Here is a 22,010-nt window from a genome sequence, read left to right on the forward strand (position 1 = left end):
CACGTGGGGGACAGGGGACACGTGGGGCGGCATATCAGGGGACTCAGGACATCCCGGGGGGACACGGGGAGCGCAGGGACACGAGGGGACATGAAGGACGGGGGGACAGGGGGTGACATCGAGGGACACAGGACAACACGGGGGGACGCGTGCGGACACGAGGGGGACACGGGGAGCGCAGGGACACGAGGGGACATGAAGGACGGGGGGACATCGAGGGACACAGGACAGCACGTGGGGTGGGCGACACACGGGGACACGGAGGGGACACGCGGGGTAAGGGACATATGGGGACACGCGGGCCATAGGGACACGAGGTGACATGGAGCGAGCACGGGGGGACATCGAGGGACACGGGACAGCACGGGGGGACACGCGTGACGTGAGGGGACACAGGAGAACACGGGGGGACACAGGTGACATCGAGGGACACTCGGGCAGGGATGTCACACACGGTGACCCGTCACACGGCGTGCGGGCTGCCGGCGCTCATCAGCGCCCCCACCTGAAGGGGGTAATTAACCAATTAACAGCGCGGCTGCCGCCTCATTGCCCGGGGGGCGTGGGCGGGGTCCCCGTGACCCCATAAGTGCCCCGGGGTGGGGGTGGCCCCGTTGTTTGTGGGGTTCCCCCGGTGCTGAGAGCTGCGGTGCTGCTGTGGGTGAGTGTTTTGGGGCGGGGGTCCTGAGGTTCTGGGGTCCCGAAGTTCTGGGGTCCCGAGGTTTTTGGGGCGGGGGTCCCGAGGTTTTGGGGTCCCACAGCTCCGCGTGTCCCCCCCAGGCCGTGTCACCCCCTCCCTGGCCATGTCCTTCACCGACAGCACCGACAGCGGCTCCGACAGACCCGTGTCCGTGCTTTGGGGTGAGTGCCGCCCCCGCCCCACCCCGGGTGCCCCCCCCCCCCCCCCGATGTCGGGGACCCCCCCCGAGGGTGGCTCTGTCCCCTCCTGTCGCCTCCTGTCCCCGCAGGGTGCGAGCTGAGCAGCGCCAGGAGCTCCTGCACCTTCCGAGTCACCGAGGACTGGCACTGCGAGCAGCAGCTGGTGCTGCGCACGGTGCGTCGCCCCAAAAAAAAAAATAACCCCTAAGCACCCCCAAAAAAACCCTCAAAAAATACCCCCCAAAAAACCTCCTAAAACCCCTAAAGAAATACCCCCAAAAAACCCTTAGATGCCCCAAAAACCCTCAAAAATACCCCCCCCAAAAAACCCCTAAGACCCAAAAAATTCCCCCCAGAAAAACCTAACCCCCCCAAAAAACCCTAAAAAATCCCTTAAAAAAAAATAAGACCCAAAAAAATCCCCCCAAAAAAACCTCTAAAAAAATCCCAACCCCCCCCCAAGACTCCCCCCAAAAAAACCCTGAAGCCCCCTCAAAAAATACCCCAAAAAACCCTATATCCAGAAAAACTTCCTCCCAAAACCAAAAAAATCGCCAAAAAAATACCCCAAAACCCAAAAAAAAATCCCCCCCCCCTCCAAAAAATTAAAAGCCCCAAACCCCAAAAATCCCTGCGAGGGGTCCTGATATCCCCCAAAAAACCCAAAAATCAAAAAAAATATCCCCCCCAAAAAAAAAAACCCCAAAACCTAAAATCGACAAAAATACCTCTCACAAAAAAAAAAAAAAAAAAAAAAAAAAAAAGAAAAAAAATTATATATATACACCAAAAAAACACCCTAAAAAATAAGGATGAATTCCATGTCCCGGCCGGGCAGGCGGTGCCCTCTCCCCCCAAACCCCGGAGGGGGTGCGGGCCGCATTTTGGGGCGCTCTGAGGGTCCCCCCTTTCCCAGGTGTGCCTGGGCGAGGCGGCCCGGGATGAGTTCCACGTGCTGGAGGTGGTGGCCGAGGACGGCGACAGCCGCGCCCCGGTGCCGCTGGCCACGCTGAAACCCTCGGTGCTGCCCTCGGTGAGTGCCGGGGGGCTCGGGGGGCTGCCCTGGGGGGGGTCCTGCCCCGGGGAAGGGTCGGGGGGCTGGGGGCTGCCCCGGGGGCTGCTCCTGTTCCGGGGAGGGTCTGGGGGCTGTCCCGGGAGGGCTCAGGGGGCTGGGGTCTGCTCCGGGGGCTGTCCCTGTCCCGGGAAGGGTCTGGAGGCTGCCCTGGGTGGGGGGCTCCTGCCCCAGGGAGGCGTCTGGGGGCTCTGCCAGGAGGGCTCGGGGGGCTGGGGGCTGCTCCTCCCCTGGGGAGGGGAGATGGGGGTCCTGCCCCAGAGAGGGCTCGGCGGGCTGCTCCTGTCCTGGGGGTGCTCCTGCCCCGGGGATGGGTCTGGGGGTGCTCCTGTCCCGGGGGGCTGTCAGGAATTGTGTCCCCCCGTCCCCCAGGCCTCGCTGGCCGGAGTGGAGCTGACCCCCCCGGTGACCTTCCGCCTGCGCGCCGGCTCCGGGCCGCTCTTCGTCAGCGGCCAGCACGTGTCCAGTGAGTATTGGGGGGTCCCCTGAGCCCCCCCGTGTGTCCAGTGAGTCCCGGGGGGTCCCCTGAGCCCCTGAACCCCCCCCCCCACGTGTCCAGTGAGTCCCGGGGGGTCCCCTGAGCCCCCCCAGGTGTCCAGGGAGTATTGGGGTGTCCCTGACACCCCCCCCCAACGTGTCCAGTGAGTATCGGGGTCCCCCTGACCCCCCAATGTGTCCAGGGAGTATCAGGGTGTCCCTCCCCACGTGTCCAGGGAGTATCGGGGTCCCCTCCATGTGTCCAGTGATTATTGGGGTGGCCCCTAGCCCCTGACCCCTCCTCCCACGTGTCCAGTGAGTATCGGGGTCCCTCCAACCCCTTGAACCCCCTCTGCGTGTCCCGTGGGTGTCGGGGTGTCCCCTGAACCCCCCGCGGGTATCGGGGTCCCGGGGCTCATCCGGCCTCTCCCGCAGTCATGGACCTGACCTCGGACGAGGAGGATGAGGAGGAGGAAGAGGAAGCAGCAGAGGAAGCCCCCAGGAAGCCCCCCAAGGGCTCGGGCGCCCAGAAGGGCAGCACTGCTAAGGTCAGCGCCTGAGGGGCGGCCGCGGGGGTTTTGGGGTCCCTGCGGCTCGGGGAAGGGGGTCGGGCACCCCAAATTCCTCTCCGTGACGGGGATGAGCCGCAGCCTTCATCCCCCGGCGAGGAAGAGTCCCCAGCGTCGGTCTCTTTCTGTCTCCCGTAGAAAAGGAAGCGGGAAAAGGAGGAGGAGCCGTGAGTATGAAAACCCTGGGGCTGGGGGGGTCCCCCTGGCCGGGACCCCCACCCCAACCCCGCTTCTGTCCGAGCAGGAACAGCCTCGCCCCCGCGGGTCCCCCGCCCGCCAAGGTAGGAGCAGCCCCCGCCCCCCAAATCCCTCGGGATAACGGGCCGGGGGCTCGGGGGGATGGGGAAGGGTCGGGGTGCAGCCGCTGCCCCCAAAAGCGGGGGGAGCAGCGCGGATTTGGGGGCTCCCCCCGCGTTCAGCCCCCTCCCCTTCCCGCAGGGACGCGGAGCCGGCCGGGGCAGGAAAGCAGCGGCCAAGAAATGACGGGAATTCCGTCCAGGTGAGGAGGGGGGCACCAGCCCGGAGCTGGGGGGGTCCCGGGGGCGGCTCCGAGCCCACAGCGGGGTCACCCCACTAAAATCCCTTTTCCTCCTTGCCTTGCAGGCGGCAGCTGCTGGTGGTGGTGGTGTCGTTCCCAAAATAAAGCACATTTTGCACTCCTGGATCCCCGTGCTGCTCTGGGAGCACCCCCAGCTGGATTTGGGGGGGGACAGGGCTGCCCCCCACCCCGGACAGAGGGGGATTGGGGGGGGACAGGGTGGGGTGCCACTGACCTGGCCGGGATTTTTGGGGGGGGGGTTCCAGAGCCGGGCCCTGCCCCGTTTGTGGGTTTGGGGGGCTGAAAAGTGGGGTTGGGTTGAATCCCTGCCCCGGGGGGGTTAATTTGGGTTGGTTTTAAGGAATCGGGCCCCCCACCCTCCTGCGGATGGGGGGTGGGCTCCCCGCTGCTCCCGCCTCGCTGGGGGGAAACTGAGGCACAGGTGAGCTCTGCACGGATCCCCCTCCCTCGTGCTGCCCCTCGGGGACCCCCCCAGGCCGGTTTGACCCCCCCCGGGTTCCCCAGCTCCCTGCCGCGGATTTATCGGGTATTTTCACCTCCCTGGCCTGCAAAGGGTGCCAGGGGCGACCCCCGGCCTCCCCCTGCGAGGGTCGGGGGTCCCCAGAGCCCCCCAGCGCTACACGGGCAGCCCCCCAGTGCCGGAGGGAGAAGAAGAAGAGGAGGAGGAGGAGAAGCCCCCGACCCCACTGCGGTGCCCCCTCCCCACCATCCTCCCCCCGTGCCAATGCCCCGAGGGCGGCAGCCGGAGCCTGGGGCTGCCCAAACCCCCGGAGCGGGGCTCGACCGACCCGGCTGGGCTGGGGGCCGGGAATCCCGGCAGCGGGAGGGAAAGGCGAGCCCAGCCCCGAGCCGCTGCCCGGCTGCGGGGCCGGGACCAGCCCGGCGGCCGCGGGGAGTTTGTCCTTCCCCTCCCGCTTCCTTCGGCCCCGGCTCCTTGTTCCTGCGGGAATTCGAGAGGTCCTTGAAAGGAGAAGGTTTGAGAAAGGAGCAGGCTGGGTCTGCGCTCTCCCTCCCCCTGTCACCCCCTCCCCAGTTTAGCCAAAGCTTCAAAGATCGAGGAGTTCCCTTGGTGTCATCTCCGCTTTAATTTTTCCCCTCTCCCCCTTTATTTTTTTTTCTCTCTCTCTCCTCCTTCCCAAGCCCTTCCTCTCTTTTCTCTCAGGGTTTTCCCCTTTTCTCCTCTCTCTTTCTTCTCGGCCTCCCGGGATAGAAAAGGCTCGGGAAGGTGAGTCCTGTTTAATTAAGGCTGGAGAAGGAGAGAGAAAAGAACTCCTGCCATGGCTTCTTCCTTGTTTTTGAGGTGAGCCCTGGGGGGGACAGGAACGTGCTCTGTGCAGAAAGGACCTGGAGGTGTCTGCTGCCAGCCTCTCCCGGGGGCTGGGGGTGCCCGGGGGGGCCGAGGGCACCTCCCCGGAGCCCCCCTGGCTGCAGAGGTGCTGGGTGCCACCCCCTGCCTGCCCAAACCCCTGTCCTTGCCTCCAGCCACGGCACAGAGGTGCCACTGTGGGGTGACAGGGCTGGTGTCCCCTGGGTTGTGTCCCCCTAGGAATGGGGGAATGCTCCTCGGGCGCATCCTGCAGGGTGGGGAGGCCAGGGGATGCTCCTGAATCCCTCTGTGTGTCCAGGGCATTGTCCTGCGCTCTTTCCACCCCTCTGTGCACCCAGAGGATTGTGCTGCATGTTCTCCATCCCTCTGTGAAGGCTGAAGGACGCTCCTGCCCTCCCTCCATCCCTCACTAAATTCAGAGGATTTTCCTGCATGTTCTCCATCCCTCACTGAGGCCAAAGGATGCCCCTGCACTCCTCCATCCCTCACTGAGGCCAGTGGATTGTCCTGCACTCTTTCCATCCCTCACTGAGGCCAGAGGATTGTCCTGCACTCCCTCCATCTCTCACAAAAGCCACGGGGTTGTCTTGCACTCCTTCCATCCCTCTGAGCATCCAGAGATTTGTCCTGCACTCCCTCATCCCTCACTGGGGCCAAAGGATGCCCCTGCATTTCTCCATTCCTCTCTGAGGCCAAAGGATTGTCCTGCACTTCCTCCATCCTTCACCAAATCCACAGGATTTTCTTGCACCATTTCCATCCTTCTGTGCACCCAGAGGTTTGTCCTGCACCTCTTCCATCCCTCTCCGAATCCACAGTACTGTCCTGCACTCCCTCATCCCTCAGTGAGGCCAAAGGATGCCCCTGCACTTCCTCCATCCCTCACAAAATCCCCAGGGTTGTTCTGCACTCCCTCCATCCCTCTGAGCATCCAGAGGATTTTCCTGCACCTCCCCCATCCCACATGAAATCCAGAGGTTTATCCTGAACTCCTCCATCCCTTGCTGAGGCCGAAGGGTCCCCCTGCACTCCTCCATCCCTCTCTGAATCTGGAGGACTGTCCTGCACATTCTCTATCCCTCACTGAGGCCAAAGGATGCTCCTGCACTTCCTCCATCCTTCACTAAATCCACAGGGTTGTCTTGCACTCCCTCCATCCCTCTGAGCATCCAGAGGATTGTCCTGCACCTCCTCTATCCCACATTAAATCCAGAGGATTGTCCTGCACTCCTTCCATCCCTCAGTGAGGCCGATGGATGTTCCTGCGCTTCCTCCACCACTTGGCAAGGCCGGAGGTCTGTCCTGCACATCCTCCATGTGCCAGTGAGGCCAAAGGATGCCCCTGCACTCCCTCCACCCCTCGCTAAAGCCACAGGATTGTCTTGCACTCTTTCCAACCCTCTGTGTGTCCAGAGGTTTGTCCTGCACATTCTCCATCCCTCAGTGAGGCCAGTGGATGTTCCTGCACTTCCTCAATCCCTCACAAAATCCACAGGGCTGGCTTGCACTCCTTCCATCTCTCTGAGCATCCAGAGGATTGTCCTGCACTCCCTCATCCCTTAGTGAATCCCTAGGACTGTCCTGCACTCCTCCATCCCTCACTGGGGCTGAAGGATGCTCCTGCACTCCTCCATCCCTCACAAAATCCCCAGGGTTGTTCTGCACTCCTTCCATCTCTCTGAGCATCCAGAGGATTGTCCTGCACCTCCTCTATCCCACATTAAATCTGGATGTTTATCCTGAACTCCTCCATCCCTCAGTGAGGCTGAAGGCTGCCACTCCACCTCCTCCATCCCTCACCGAGGCCAGTGGATTGTCCTGCACTTCCTCCATCTCTCACAAAATCCACAGGGTTGTCTTGCCTCCTTCCATCCCTCTGAGCAGCCAGAGGCTTGTCCTGCACTCCTCCATCCCTCACTGGGGCTGAAGGATGCTCCTGCATTTCCTCCATCCCTCACAAAATCCCCGGGATTCTCCTGCACTCCTCCATCCCTCAGTGAGGCCAAAGGTTGTTCCTGCACTTTCTCCATCACTTGGCAAGGCCGGAGGTCTGTCCTGCACATCCTCCATGTGCCAGTGAGGCCAAAGGCTGCCCCTGCACTCCCTCCACCCCTCGCTAAATCCCCAGGATTGTTCTGCACTCCTCCATCCCTCTGAGCATCCAGAGGATTGTCCTGCACCTCCCCTATCCCACATTAAATCCAGAGGATTGTCCTGCACCTCCTCTATCCCACATTAAATCCAGAGGATTGTCCTGAACTCCTCCATCCCTTGCTGAGGTCGAAGGGTGCTCCTGCCCTCCCTCATCCCTCTCTGCATCTACAGGATGCCCCTGCACTCCCTCATCCCTCTCTGAATCCAGAGGATTTTCCTGCACTCCCTCCATCCCTCTGAGCATCCAGAGGTTGTCCTGCACCTCCTCCATCTCTCACTAAATCCCCAGGCTTGTCCTGCCCTCTCTCCTCCCCCTGTGAATCCCCAGGACGCTCCTGCGCCTCCTCCGCCCCTCGCCGAAGCCCGAGGCCTCTCCTGCTCCCGGTGCCCATCCCGGTGCCCATCCCGGTGCCGCTCCCGGAGCCGCTCCCGGTGCGGCGGGCGGGGGGCGGTCGCTGTGGCAACGCGCGTGCGGCGCAGGGGCGGTCGGCGATGCTCGGCGCGGGGCTGGCTCCCGGCGGAGCGGCAGCGCAGCCTGCGGCGGGCCATGGGCTCCCCTGAAGGTAGGGCCGGACCCCTGCCCCCCACCCCGGGCCTCCCCTGCGCCGGGCCGGGGCTGGCGAGCGCGGCCGGGCTCGGCTGTGGGTGGGAGCGTGGGGCGCTGCGCGTTGGAGCCGGCTCGGGGCTCCCCCGAGCTCCTCCCGCCGTGCCCGGGGCACCCCGGAGCGCGGGGCCGGGCGGCGGTGCCACGGCCGGGGCGGGAGCCCGAGCGGCCCCCGGGCGCAGGTGGCGGCCGCCGAGCAGCCGCTGCCGTCGTCTTCATGCTTGAGAAACTGGGTTAGCGGCGGGGGAGAGGCGGCCGCGATTGTTCACGGGCACGGCCCCGGGGGGCGGCGGGGGCCGCGGAGCCCCCCGGGTGCGGGGGGACGGCGGCGCGGCCGAGCCCGGGCCGGGATGCTCCGGCGCGCCAGGCCGGCGCTGGCGCTGAAGGACACGCGTGTGCATCCCCCTGGGCGTGTGTCCCCGCCAGATGTTCACCTCCGGGCCTGCATCCCCCAGATGTGCAGCCCTGGCTGTGTTTTCCCCCAGCTGTGCACCCCGGGCTCCATCCCCGGGCTCTGCCTCCCCCTCCGTGTCCATCCCCCCCAGATGTGCATCTGAGGGGTCCAGCAGCCCTTTGCTGAGCCGGGTGGGGGGAAACTGAGGCAGGGAAGAGCAGAAGCAGCGAGGAGGAGCCCCAGCACGGGCGCTGCTGTCGCCAGGCAGCGCTCCCACACAGAGCCGGGAATAGACTCCGGCTCCCGGCGCTGCGGCACCAACGCAGCCCCGCCGCCCCCGGCGGGGTCCGGCCGCGGCTCCGCTCCCGTGCCGGGACACCGGGATGCGGCTCCGAGAGGCTCCAGAGGGATGGAGGGGGCCGCAGCCCCCCCGCCCTGCCCAGCCCTTCCCCCGGGCCGGGGCTGGACCGCGACCCCCAGGGTTTGGGGGGGATCGGGGCGTGGGGGCATCAGCGGCCGGAGCCCAGCGCTCGGTTTTGGCAGATTCCCAGCGCCTCCCACCCCTCCCTGGGCTGCGCCGGTGCCGCGGGTGGAAATTCCCGCTGGATTCCCCCTCCCGGGGCAGCGAGGGGTGGGCGCAGCACCCCCAGACCCAGCCTGGGGGTGGCTCGGGCGGGAGCTGCCACCCCCAGCCCCCTCCCCACGCTGCCGCAGCCCCGCGAGGCGCTCAGTCCCCCCGAGAGGGGCTGGGGGTGCCCAAATCCCCCCGAGGGGCTGCGAGGGAGGCGGGGGCTGCCGCGCCCGGTGCCCAGCGGGGGCTGGGGGCGTGCGGGGGCTCCGGGCTGCCCCCGGCAGCGGGGCAGGCCGGGTTATTCCTGTTTTCCTCCCTCTTTGTGCCGGGCGAGCGGGAGGAGCGGCGGCCAATACTGCTTCGTCATGATGCCGGCTAATTCTCCTCTTGTTGGGAAAGGGACTGAGCCAGCAGCGAGCTGGGGACGGGCGAGCGGCACCCCCGCGGCCGCCACCCCCCCTCCGGGAGCCGCGCACTCCCGCAGCCTCCGGGCGCGCTCCCGCAGCCTCCCCCGCACGCCGCCCGGCCGCGTTATCGGGGCCGGGGCTGCCGGGGCTGATAGGCTCGCCCGCGCCCCGCTCGGATGCGCCGCAGCCCCGGCAGAGCGAGCGAGCCCCGGGCATCCCCCCGCGGCCGGAGGGATGCGGTGTGCCCGGCCTTAGGTGAGTGCGGGGCCGGCAGGGCTGGGGACAGGCTGGGGGTGCGGGGGGGCCGCTCTCTCCGTTTTCCCGTCGCTTTCTCGGTGCCGCCGCTCCCGGGGGTGGGGCGGGTCGGGGGTGCCCCACATTTTGTCGCCCACCTCGTCCCCACAGCCGGCTGGGGGAAGGGCGGGGACCCCTCCCCGAGCCCCCCCGGGGACACCCCCGCGCCCCTTCCCCGGGGACATCGCCACGGGCACCGCGGGTGCCGCGGGAGGAGGCCGGGAGTGCCCAGCCCTGCCCAGCCCCACCTGAGGAGGGAATTTGTGGGGTCTCAGCGCTGCTGCTGGGGGGGCACCCCCCAATCCCACCCCCCCGGGAAGGGTTTGATGCTCCCTGGCCGTGGTGGTCGCCACCGACACGGGATTTTTGGGAGCCCCAACCCCCCTGGCAGAGCCCGGAGGGGCCAAATCCCCTCCTCCCCACCTCCACGGAGCATCGGGGGTGATTTAGGGGGAGAATTTGGGGGACAAATTTGGGGCGTGCCCCCCATCTCTTGTCCATGGATGGCGCCGTCTCGGGGGGTGTGGGCATGCAGGGGGGTGGCCAGGCTGGGCTCACTCCAGGACCACCGCCCGCCCCCTCGGGACCCCCGCGCACCTCCCACTGTCCTGTCAGGTGCGACCCCCCCGGGTGCCCCCAGGCACGGTTTTGGGGTGCCCAGGCCCCCACCCGGGGTCCCCAATGCTGGGCGTGCCATGGGGCCGAACCCAGGACTGGCAGAACCGGGGGGATTTTGGGGCGCGGGGGCTCCCCCAAACCCCCGGCGGAGCCCCGAGGGCGCGGCCCGCTCACACATCCGCAGCGGGTCCCTCCGCGTGCGGGATGAGCAGGCTAATCCCGCGTTAATCCCGGATTACGAGCCACGTGAGGCGCGGCCCCGAGCGGGCTGCGGGGTGGCCATCGGGGCAGGGGGGCGGGCAAGGAGCCCCCCGCCACCCCCGGCAGTTTTGGGGTTCAGCTCATGTCTCCCCCCTCTCCGCGGGGCTCGGGTGTCCCGGCAGGGCCGGGGGACAGCGGCGTTGGCCCGGATTCCGCGGATGGGAGGACCCAAGGAGGTGGAAATGCCTCCTTCATCTCCATCCGTCCGGGATGGGGCGGGCGGGTTGTTGTTATCCCCCCATGCAGGGAAACTGAGGCACGGAGCATCCCCGTGCCCGCGGCAGCTCCATGCCAGCCACGGAAAATCGCCCGGGGCTGGCAGCTGGTGGCTTTTGAGGCCACCGAGGTGCCCGGGAGCGATCGATAGGCACGGGCTCGCTGCCGCGGGGATGGCAGCGGCGCAAACAGGACAAAGGAGGAACCGGACACCGGCGGGCCGCGGCTCGGGGACCCGCGAGCTGCCCGTGGCTCGCCGCTGTCGCGATCAGGTTGCCGGTGGGGCCCCGCGTGTGGCGGTGCCTCGGTTTCCCCGGTGAGCGGCGAGGATGCTCCGGGCCTCGCCTGCGCTGTTTGTTCCGAGCTTGCGGTGGGAGGAGGAGGAGGAGGAGGAGGCCGGGGCTGGGCTGGGAAGCACCGGACACCGTTCCAGGGCTGGCGGGAACCGTCTGTTCAGGGAACTTGTGACCCCGGGTGTCCCCCCCTTGTCGCTGCTGGCCGCCAGCCGCGCCACGATTCGGGCACACGGTGGCACGGGCAGGGAAGGGAGGGTGAGGAGGGTGATGGAGGAAGGCTGGGGGTCCCCTCCCGCCGCCCCCCGGGCCGTGGGGGGTTCTCACGGCCTGGCCCCTGGCGCGGGGCCGGGCGCTGATGGCTTTGGCGGCTGCGAAAAGTCAAATCCGGATTTCCTCGGGGTGGGGAGGAGGGAACCGGCCTCTTCCCGCGGCAGCGCAGCCCTGGCTCCCCTCACGGGGGGGCGACAGCCCCCCTCCATCCCGGTGAGCCCCGCCCGCGCGTGTCCTGTCCGTCCGTCCGTCCATCCATCCATCCTTCCTTCCTCTTCCCACGCTCCCTGCCCGGCTCCTTTCCCTCCCCTCAGCATCTCCCTGCGAGGGGGACACGCTGCGCCCCCCCCGCGCTGTCCCCGCTCCCCCTCGCCCTCCTGGCCAGGAAAATCCCAAACAGCCGAGCCGCCCTTATCGCGGGCCAGGCGCGGAGCCGGCCGCGGGCCCGCGGGGAGATTGGAGGTTGCCATGGGGAACGCGGCTGCCATCGGGGCGGTGGCTCCCTGCCCGCGCCCGATAAGCTGTCCCCGCGTCCCCGGAGCGGGGGGGCACCGTGGCCGGGGTGGTGGCGCAGGCCTGGCACCCCTCGCCGGTTTTGTGGCGTCTCTCTCCGCACCCCCGGCTCGGGTTTGTTTTCCTTCCCCGCACCCGCCCTCCCCGCGCTCCCGTTCTCCGCCATCGCCTCCATCTGCTCGCTGCCACCGCGTCCCGAGCGCCACCGGGGGCGGGGGGCAAGGCTGGCCCGGGCGCTGGAAAGTGTGAGCTCAGGGCAGTGCCCGCCCGGACAATGCCAGCCTTGTGCCGCGCCGGGGGTGCCACCCCACCGGTCCCCGGGGGGGTGCTGGGGGTGGGGGGCACCGCTAAACCCCGCGCCAGGGACAAATCTGGGGGGTCTTTGTGGCGGGGGGGGCTCCAGGGAGGGGGCGCGGAGCTGCGGGCAGAGCCCCTCCTCCGGCAGCCCGAGGATGCTCCGGGGTCGCTGGGATCTGCTCCCGCTCCATCCCCGCGTCCCACGGGAGCGCGTTCTGAGCTCGGACAGCGGGGTTGGTGTCCCCAAAGGCGCTGCCACCCCCGTGCCCTGCAGGGTTGGGGCTCAGGGCCGGAGCTGCTCGTTCTGCTGTCGCTGTCGCTGTCACCGTCCGGCCCCCGCGAGCTTTCCCCAATCCCTCCCTTCTGAAAGGAGAAGTTGGGAGCAGAATGGGGAATTTTCCCCTTTGTGCGCCGCATTGTGGCTCCAGAGCGCGGCCAGGCCCGGGCCCCGGGGGCTCCGGGGGCCGAGCCCGTCCCGATCCGCTGGAGCCTTCTGGAGGCCGCGGCACAAAAGGGCGACACCGGCCCCGCTCCGCCGGCCAGCACCGTCAGCAGCCAGCGCGCAGGGCCACGCAGCCGGCACGGGGGACAGCGTGGGGACAGCGTGGGGACAAGGGGAGGCTTGTCCCTCGCTCGCCCTGCGGGTCACCGCCAGCTCTGTCCTCTCCCTGCAGAGGGAACACCCGAGCCCGGCGTCGGCGCCCAGAGGGATGTGGAGCCACAGAGGCAGCGGTGAGTGCGGGGTCCCCGCTGTCCCCTCCCTGTGCCTGTCCCTGCCTGTCCCCTGTCTGTCTCTGCCTATCCCTGCCTGCCCTGCCTGTCCCCTCCCTGTGCCTATCCCTGTCTCTCCCCTTCCCATTCCCTGCCTGTCCCTCCTTGTCCCCTCTCTGTCCCTTGCCTGTCCCTGCCTGCCCGTTCCCTATCTCTGCCTGTCCCTCACCTGTCCCCTGCCTGTCCCATCCCTGTCCCATGTGTGTCCCCTGTGTGTCCCTGTCTGTCCCCTCCCTGTCCCCTGCCTGTGTCTGTCCCTGCCTGTGTCTGTCCCTGTCCCCTCTGTGTCCCTGTCTGTCCCCTCCCTGTCCCTCCCCGTCCAGTGGCATCCCCTGCCACGCGTGTCCTGCTGCCAGCACAGCCATGTCTGGCATTGGGGACGTGCCACCCTCGTGCCCGGCGGGGCTCAGCCGTGCCAGGGGGGCGGTGGGAGCTGGGACCCCCGGCCGGGGGCTCGGTGCCCGCCCTGGCAGTGCCCAGAGCCCCGCTGTGCCCACAGGAGCCTGTGACTGACACAGCCCGGCCGGCCCCAGCTGAATGGAAAGACTGCAGAAGGTGAGGGGGCGGGGAAGGGCTCGGGGGTCTGCAGGGGTTTGGGGGTCCAGGGAGCGTGTTGGGGGTCCAAGGAGGGTGCTGGCATCCAGAACTGGGTTTTGGGGTCCAGAACTGGGTTCTGAGGGTCCAAGGAGGGTCTTGGGGGTCCAGAGCAGGGTTCTGGGGGTCTAGAACTAGGTGCTGGAGGTACAAAATTGGGCATCAGGGGTCCAGAACTGGGGTCTGGGGTCCAGAACTGGGCATCAGGGGTCCAGAACTGGGGTCTGGGGGTCCAGAACAGGGTTCTGAGGGTCCAGAACTGGGTGTTGGGGGTCCAAGGACAGTGTTGGGGATCCAGAACTGGATGCTGGCGGTACAAAATTGGGCATTGGGGGTCCAGAACAGGGTGTTGGGGGTCCGAGGACAGTGTTGGGGATCCAGAACTGGGTGCTGGAGGTACAAAATTGGGCATTGGGGGTCCAGAACAGGGTGTTGGGGGTACAGAACAGGGTTCTGGGGGCCTGGGAATGTCATGGGGGTCCAGAGGGGGTTCTGGGGGTGCAGAACTGGGTGTTAGGGGTCCAAGGAAGGTCTTGGGGGTCCAAGAAAGGATATTGGGGGTACAGAGAAAGTGCTGGGGGCGTGGGAAAAGTTCTGGGAGTACAGAACAGGGTGCTGGGGGTCCAGGAAGGTGCTGGGGGTCCAGAAAATGTTTTGGATGTCCAGGGAAGGGTGTTGGGGGTCCGGCCAGGGTGTTGGGGGTACAGAGAAAATGCTGGGGGTCTGGGAAAGGTGCTGGGGGTCCAGAGAAGGTTTGGAAGGTCCAGGAAAAGGTGTTGGGGGTCCAGGAAAGGTGCTGGGGGTCCTGGCAGGGTGCTGGAGGTGCTGGGGGTGCTGGCAGGGTGTGAGAGAAGGGGGAGCCCCGCACGCAGGGAGGGCACACGGGGCTGGGGGCCAAGGGCACAGGCCGCTGTGAGCAGGGCCTTGCCTTCCTCCTCCTCCTCCTCCTCCTCGTCCCCAGCCCAGCCTGGCAGCACCATCTAGCGGCAGCGCGTCCTGGCCGAGCCGCTGTCCCCTGCCCATCCCATCCCCAAGGAATGCGGGCTCCGCGGGCACAGGGGTGTCCCCTGCCCCCCCAGCACACCCCCGAGCCCCTTCCTGGGCTGAAACCCCCCCACTTTTCCACCCAGCAGCCTCTGACCTCCCCTGGGAGCGTCTGCTCTTCCCGCGGATCCAGCGTTCCCGGCTCTCCCTCCAGCATCGTGGTAAGGAGCTGTTCCCTCCTTCCCGCCTCATCCCTGAATCCCTGCGGTCGGGATGTGATCCCCCCAAACCCTCTCCGTCCCCCTGGCACGGCCTGGGAGGGGGTGAACCCTCCCCATTCCCAAAAATCCCCTTCTGCACCTCAAATAAAAGCATTTTCCCTTCCTCCCAGGCCAAAATGGACAACGAGGTCCTGGGCTACAGGACCTCATAAATAATTCCTTCTGCACCCCAAATGAAGATGTTTTCCCTTCATTCCATGTCAAAATGGACAATGAGGTCCTGGGCTATGAGGACCTCATAAAAAATTCCTTTCTGTGCTCCAAATGAAGATGTTTTCCCTTCCTCTCACGCCAAAATGTGCAATGAGGTCCTGGGATAAAAGGACCTCGTTAAAAAATTCCCTTCTTTGCCCCAAATGAAGATGTTTTCCCTTCATTCCATGTCAAAATGGACAATGAGGTCCTTGGCTATGAGGACCTCATAAAAAATTCCTTTCTGCACCCCAAATGAAGGCATTTTTCCTGCCTTCCCTTCTGCACCCCAAATAAAAGCATTTTCCCTCCTTTCCAGGCCAAAATGGACAACGAGGTCCTGGGATAAAAGGACCTTGTAAAAAATCCCCTTCTGCATCCCAAATGAAGATGTTTTCCTTCCTCCCAGGCCAAAATGGACAACGAGGTCCTTGGCTATGAGGACCTTGTAAAAAATTCCCTTCTGCACCCCAAATGGAGATGTTTTCCCTCCTTTCCAAGCCAAAATGTGTAATGAGGTCCTGGGATAAAAGGACCTCAGAAAAATTCCTTTCTGCACCCCAAATGAAGGCATTTTTCCTTCCTTCCCTTCTGCACCCCAAATGAAGGCTTCCTTCCTTCCTTCCTTCCTTCCTTCCTTCCTTCCTTCCTTCCTTCCTTCCTTCCTTCCTTCCTTCCTTCCTTCCTTCCTTCCTTCCTCCCTCCCTCCCTCCCTCCCTCCCTCCCTCCCTCCCTCCCTTCATCCCTCCCTTCCTCCCTTCCCCCCAAATGAAGGCGTTTTCCCTCCTTTCCAGGCCAAAATGTGCAACGAGGTCCTGGGCTACAAGGACCATGTAAAAAATCCCCTTCTTTGCCCCAAATAAAAGCATTTTCCTTCACTCCAGGCCAAAATGGACAACGAGGTCCTGGGCTACAAGGACCTGGCTGCCATCCCCAAGGACAAGGCCATCCTGGACATCGAGCGCCCCGACCTGATGATCTACGAGCCGCACTTCACCTACTCGCTCATGGAGCACGTGGAGCTGCCCCGCAGCCGCGAGGTGAGGGCGATTCCCGGGGGGTTTTGGGAGGATCCCACCTGGATAGATGGATTGCTGAGGTGGAATTGAATTCTAGAATAATAGGAAAAAATTCTAGCAGAAAAATGTCTGAAATTGATTAAAATTCATTGTGATTTGTAGGAGTTTGTGAAGGTTATTAAAATTGCTAGAATTCAGTAAAAAACATGAAGTTAATTAAAATTAATTCAAATTAATTTGAAAATAAATTCAATTTGAAATAAAATAAATAAAATAAAATTAATAAAAATAAAATAAACTTTAAAATAAAGCAATAAATTATAAGTAAATTAATAAAACTTTATTATAAATAACATAATACATTATAAAAATATAAATTAATTTAAATAAATAAAATCGAATTAATAAATTAAAATAAAATAAACTTTAAAGCAATAAATTAAAAATAAATTAATAAGAAATTATTATAAATAACATAATAAATTATAAAAATATAAAATTAATTTAAATAAATAAATTAATAAATTAAAATAAAACAAATTTAAAAATAAAGCAATAAATAATAAATAAATTAATAAATTTTTATTATGAATAACATAATAAATTATAAAAATATAGAATTAGTTTAAAATAAATTTAATTAATTAAAATAAATTTTAAATGAAATGAAATTAATTAAAGTAAATAAAAAATGAAATAAAATTAATTAAAATAAATTAAAATGTAATTAAAATTAAGTCAATCCTTGCCTTCTGCAGCGCTCCCTGTCTCCCAAATCCATGTCTCCTCCTCCATCTCCAGAGGTGAGTGCGGGCTCTGCTGGGCTGCGGGAGGAGGGGGTGCTGCTGGCTTGGGGAGGGGTCTCGCTGAGCCCAGCCCGTTTTCCCGCAGGTCATCCGGGAGTGGCTGGAGAGCCGCCCCCCCAGCAGCACCCCGCTGCCCCCCTCGCGCCAGGGCCCTGCCCCCACCCGCAGCAGCGTCCAGCACTTCCACCGGCCCGGTAACGACCCCGAGCGGGACCCCCGAGCGGGACCCCCGAGCGGGACCCCCGAGCGGGACCCCCACGCTGCCTGAGCCTGACACGGTGTCCTGGAGCCCCTTCCCAGCCCCACGAGCTCCCACTCCAAACCCCATGAGCTCCCGTTCCCATGAGTTTCTGTTCCCAACCCCATGAGCTCCCAGTCCCAATCCTACGTGTTCCCAACCCTATGAGTTCCCGTTCCCAACCCTATGAGTTCCCGTTCCCAACCCCATGAGCTCCCATTCCCATGAGTTTCTGTTCCCAGCCCCGTGAGCTCCCAATCCCAACCCCATGTGTTCCCAACCCCATAAACTTCCATTCCTAACCCCATGAGCTGCCATTCCCATGAGCTCCCTCTCCTGACCCCATGAGCTCCCACTCCCAGTCCCATTAGGTCCTATTCCCAACCCCATCAGTTCCCATTCCCATGAATTCCCAATCCAATGAGCTCCCTCTTCCAACTCCATCAGTTCACATTCCCAACTCCCTGAGATCCCATTCCCAACCCCATGAGCTCCCAATCCCATGAGCTCCCTCTTCCAACTCCATCAGTTCCCATTCCCAACCCCCTGAGATCCCATTCCCAACCCCATGAGCTCCCAATCCCATGAGCTCCCATTCCCAACCCCACAAGTTCCCATTCCCATGAGTTCCCACTCCCAGCCCCATGAGCTCCCAATTCCCAACCCCATGATCTCCCACTCCCAATCTTTTGAACTCCCATTCCCAATCCCTTGAGTTCCCGTTCCCAACCCCATGAGCCCCCAACCCCATGATCTCCCACTCCCAACCCCACGAGCTCCCATTCCCAATCCCATAAACTCCCAACCCCATGAGCTCCCATTCCCAACCCCATGAGCCCCCAATTCCATGAGTTCCCATTCCCAATCCCATAAACTCCCAACCCCATGAGCTCCCATTCCCAACCCCATGAGCCCCCAATTCCATGAGTTCCCATTCCCAATCCCATAAACTCCCAACCCCATGAGTTCCCATTCCCAACCCCATGAGCCCCCAACCCCCTGAGTTCCCATTCCCAACCCCATGAGCCCCCAATTCCATGAGTTCCCATTCCCAACCCCATGAGCTCCCAACCCCACGAACTCCCATTCCCAACCCCATTACTTCCCCCTCCCAACCCCAAATCCCTTTTTTCTCCCAGAGACCGACACCACAGAGCTCAACATTTACAAGAAGCCCCCGATCTACCGGCAGAGAGGTGAGTGCGGGGGGCTCCACCCCATGGGATGGGGCACCCCGGGCTGCTGCCTCACCCCCGCCGTGCCCCCAGACCACCATTCCAGCGCCCACCACGGGAAGCACCTCATCGAGGACCTGATCATCGAATCCTCCAAATTCCCGGCGGCGCAGCCCCCGGATCCCAACCAGCCCGCCAAGATCGAGACCGACTACTGGCCCTGCCCGCCGTCGCTGGCCGTCGTGGGTAGGTGGCACCGGCGGGGTTGTCCCTCCTGGAGCCCCCAGGGAGGGCTGGGAACAGCTGCAACATGGCTGGAACATCCCTCTCCCCGCAGAGACCGAGTGGAGGAGGCGGATGGCGTCCAAGAGAGGGGAGGAGGAGGATGAGGATCTGACGGAGGAGATGAAGAACCTGCGGGAGCTCCAGCGGCAGGAGCTGAGCAAGGTCAGGGGCGGGGCGGCAGCTCTGAGGGGCTGGGGGTGCGCTGGCACCGATCCCAACGGGTGTCCCCCGGTTCCCAGGTCACCTCCAACCTCGGGAAGCTGATCCTGAAGGAGGAGATGGAGAAGTCGCTCCCGATCCGGAGGAAAACTCGCTCGCTGCCGGACCGGACGCCTTTCCACACGTGTGAGTGGGATCGTTCTGGATGCCGGCCCTTTCCCTCCTCATCTCTGGGTGCCTGCACCCCTTCTATCCCCGAATCCCACCTGCACCTCCCAAATCCCACCTGCACCCCTTCTATCCCCAAATCCCACCTACACCCCCTTCTATCCCCCAAATTCTGTCTGCACCTCCCAAACCCCACCTGTATGTCCTAAATCCCGCCTGCAAACCCCGATTCCCTGCCTGCACCCCTGTTCGTCCCTGCCCATCCCTGTCTGTCCCTGCCTGTCCCTCATGGTCCCTCATGGTCCTTGCCTGTCCCCAAATGTCCCTAAAAGTCCCTGCCCATCCCTGATGGTCCCATGAGGTCCCTGACAGTCTCTGCCCATCCGTATCCATCCCTGCCTTGCCCTAAATGTCCCTAAAGGTCCCTGCCTGTCCCTGGTGGTCCCTGCCCATCCCTGATGGTTCCTGCCCATCCCTGCCTGTCCCTAAATGATGTCCCTCTCTGTCCCTGCCTGTCCCGGAATGTCCCCAAAGGTCCCTGAATGTCCCTGCCCATCCCTGCCCATCCCTGCCTGTCCCCGAATGTCCCCAAAGGTCCCTGCCCATCTCTGCTTGTCCCTGAATGTCCCCAGAGGTCCCTGAATGTCCCCAGAGGTCCCTGAATGTCCCTGCCCATCCCTGCCTGTCCCTGCCTGTCCCCGAATGTCCCCAGAGGTCCCTGCCTGTCCCCAAATGTCCCCAGAGTCCCTGACGGTCTCTGCCTCTCTCTCAGCGCTCCACACGAGCTCCAAGAGCTCCTCCCTCCCCGCCTCCGGCCGGAGCACCCTCACCCGGGTAAGCGGCTCTCGGCTGTCCCCCCCCTGCCCGGGGTCCCCCCGCCCGCTCAGGGGGCTGGGGTCACCCTGTGACCCTGTCCCTGTCCCTGTCCCCCCGCAGCTGCAGTCGGCAGAGTTCGGCTCGGCGGGGAGCGAGAAGGGCAGCCCAGGTGAGGGAAGGGCAGGGAGGGGGGTCCTGGGGGTCTGGGGGTGTCCTGGGGGTCTGAGGGTGTCCTGGGGGTGTCCTGAGGGTGTGGGGGTGTCCCGGAGATGTGGAGGTGTCCTGGGGGTGTCCTGGGGATCTGAGGGTGTTTTGGGGGTGTTCTGGGGGTGTGGGAGTGTCCTGGGGGTGTCCCAGGGGCTGTTCCTGGGAATGTGGGGGTGTCCCTGGGAGTGTGGGGGTGTTCTGGGGGTTTCCTGAGGATCTGGGGCTGTCCTGGGGGTGTCCTGGAGATGTGGGTTTGTCTTGGGGATCTGGGGGTGTCCTGGGCGTGCTGGAATGTCCTGCAGGGAAGTGGGAGTGTTTTGGGGATGTGGGGCTGTCCCTGGGAGTGTGGGGGTGTCCCGGGGATTCTGGAATGATCTGGAGGGATGGGTGGGGGTGTCCTGGAGATGTGGGGGTGTCCCGGGGGATGTTCCCGGGAATGTCCTGGGTGCCCTGGGAGGTGTGGGGGTGTCCTGGGAGGTGTGGGGGTGTCCCCAGGGGCTGGGAGTGGGGGCTCAGTGGGACTGCGGGGCGCAGCGGGGTCCCCAGGCTGAGCCCCCCCTCTGTCTGTGCAGCCCTGCAGGTAAGAGCTCACCTGGCCGCGGACACCGAGACCAGCGAGATGGTGACGGGGGGACAGGGACCACGGGGGCCACCAGGGGACGGTCTCCGGAGGGGGGAGGGTGGCTCTGGCACCCCCGGGCTGGAGCCCCTCTCCTCGGCTCGGCTTCAGGGGGGTGGAATTGGGGGGGGGGGCCGGGCTGACCTCAGGCTTTGCCCCCCCAGAACGGCCAGCGCGGGCGCATGGACAGAGGGAACTCGCTGCCCAGCATGCTGGAGCAGAAGGTGAGCGGGCTGGGGGCTGGGCAGGGCCGGGGGGGCTTGGATGGAGCCCGGGGGGGGTCTCACAGCCCCGTGTCCCCCCCACCCGCAGATCTACCCCTATGAGATGCTGATGGTGACGAACCGAGGCCGCGTGAAGCTCCCGCCCGGCGTGGACAGGACCAGGCTGGAGGTGGGGGCCGTGCCAGGCTGGGGGGGCTCCGGGGGGGTCCCCGCACTGTGTCACAGCGCTGTGTCCCCTCCCCGCAGCGCCACCTGTCCCCCGAGGACTTCCTGAAGGTGTTCGAGATGTCGCCGGAGGAGTTCGGCAAGCTGGCCCTGTGGAAGCGCAACGAGCTGAAGAAGAAAGCCTTCCTCTTCTGAGTCCTCCTCGGGCCAGCTCCGTCCCTGCCGCGCCGTGTCACCGCTTTAGGGCTCTCAGCCGGTTTTTATTGGGGTCCCCCCGTCCCCCAGCCCCCCCAGATCTGCCCCCCCCGCCTCTCTCCTGCTGCCGGATGGGGCTGGGGGCACCGAGCCCGCCTGGCACGGGGGGCTGGGCACGGTTCTGCCAGGAGGGGAGGGCTGGGGGGGTCTCTGGGCTTTGTGCCCCCCTTTTTCCCCCTGAACGTGCCTGGCTCTGCTTTGGGCTCTGCCAGGGGGGCTCTGGGGGGTCCCCTCCTCCCTGCGGGTCCGCTGCCCCCAGCGCCCACCCCGGGGTGCCCCCCGAGGTGCCCCTGTGCCCCACCCTGAGGCTGGGGAGGAGCCTGGGGGCTCACACTGCCACACCGACGCTCTCCCGGCAAAGCCAGGCCCAAATCCCAGCTTAACCCCCCCCAGCTCTGTGCCCCCGTCCCTCCTGTGCCAGGGCTGCAGAGGGACCCCAAGGACACTGCCAACCCCCCCTGTGCCCCCCGGCTCCGGGCTGGGCAGGGGGAGCACCCCGGGGGGGCAGGGGGGTGGGGGTCCCTGGGGCAGCTCCTGGAGCTTTCCAGCTGGGGATGGGGGGCACAGGGGCGATGATTTGGGGGACACAGGGGCGATGATTTGGGGGACACAGGTGTGATGACTTGGGGGGCACAGGAAGGCACTGGAGTGATGATTTGGGGGGGCGCAGAAGGGTGCTGGAGTGATGATTAGGGGGGCATAGGTGTGATGATTTGGGGGGCACGGGAGGGCACGGGGGCGATGATTTGGGGGGCACAGGTGTGATGATTTTGGGGGCCCAGGAGGGCGCTGAGCTGGCACGGATGATGAGCTGGGCAGTGGACTGGAGCAGGGCTCGATGGCACCGCGGCTCCCACCGTCCCCTCCCGGCCATGCCGACAGGGCTCGGCGCCTTCCCTCGCCCCCTCCCCTCTCCAGGCACACGTTTTGGGCAGGACCCCTCTCTCCCCGCACCCCCCGCCCCCTCCACGCTCCCCGGTTTTTGTTTCCAGCCACTTTCCAGCCGCTAGACCTTGTTGGGATGTAAAGAATGTAATTTATCGGGAATTCACTGGCCCATACTCGCCTTTCACTGCTACAAACGACATATCTATAAATATATATATAAATATGGGTTGTTTTCGGACTGGACTACAGTGATTCACTTTCTCTGTTTTTGTTAGAGTTTATTTTATTTGCTGGTGTCGGAGAATCCGCGTGAGAGTGATTTTTTGCTTACAATTAAAGGTGAAATGGCTTTATCCAGCCTGGCTGCGCAGCTTTGCTTCCCCCTC

General features: G+C 63.7%; 2 protein-coding genes across 3 annotated transcripts; both read left to right on the plus strand.

The window, feature by feature from the left end:
* The first annotated feature begins 175 nt into the window (after window positions 1–175).
* Window positions 176–3,730, plus strand: NPM2 (nucleophosmin/nucleoplasmin 2). 2 transcript variants are annotated; one of them, XM_064400421.1, is made up of 10 exons: window positions 176–512; window positions 780–861; window positions 969–1,054; window positions 1,796–1,912; window positions 2,324–2,417; window positions 2,864–2,976; window positions 3,136–3,164; window positions 3,242–3,278; window positions 3,436–3,496; window positions 3,601–3,730. In XM_064400421.1, the coding sequence occupies exons 2-9, from the start codon at window positions 804–806 to the stop codon at window positions 3,478–3,480; spliced, it is 579 nt and encodes a 192-aa protein (XP_064256491.1). In that variant the 5' UTR covers window positions 176–512; window positions 780–803; the 3' UTR covers window positions 3,481–3,496; window positions 3,601–3,730. The 2 variants fall into 2 exon arrangements, with proteins under 2 accessions (XP_064256491.1, XP_064256490.1); XM_064400420.1 differs by having other exon boundaries at window positions 177–661; window positions 781–861; window positions 3,601–3,729.
* Window positions 3,731–7,442: 3,712 nt separating this feature from the next.
* DMTN (dematin actin binding protein) lies at window positions 7,443–21,977 on the plus strand. The gene is made up of 17 exons (XM_064400416.1): window positions 7,443–7,600; window positions 12,453–12,510; window positions 13,049–13,104; window positions 14,274–14,348; window positions 15,485–15,640; window positions 16,378–16,422; window positions 16,511–16,619; window positions 17,803–17,859; window positions 17,932–18,084; window positions 18,176–18,285; window positions 18,363–18,468; window positions 19,223–19,284; window positions 19,387–19,435; window positions 20,046–20,053; window positions 20,257–20,316; window positions 20,405–20,485; window positions 20,563–21,977. Exons 3-17 carry the CDS (start codon window positions 13,087–13,089, stop codon window positions 20,674–20,676), a joined length of 1,203 nt encoding a protein of 400 aa, XP_064256486.1. The 5' UTR covers window positions 7,443–7,600; window positions 12,453–12,510; window positions 13,049–13,086; the 3' UTR covers window positions 20,677–21,977.
* The last annotated feature ends 33 nt before the right edge of the window (window positions 21,978–22,010 follow it).

This window comes from Passer domesticus, chromosome 28 (genome assembly GCF_036417665.1).
Source record: "Passer domesticus isolate bPasDom1 chromosome 28, bPasDom1.hap1, whole genome shotgun sequence".
Classification (NCBI taxonomy): Eukaryota; Metazoa; Chordata; class Aves; order Passeriformes; family Passeridae; genus Passer; species Passer domesticus.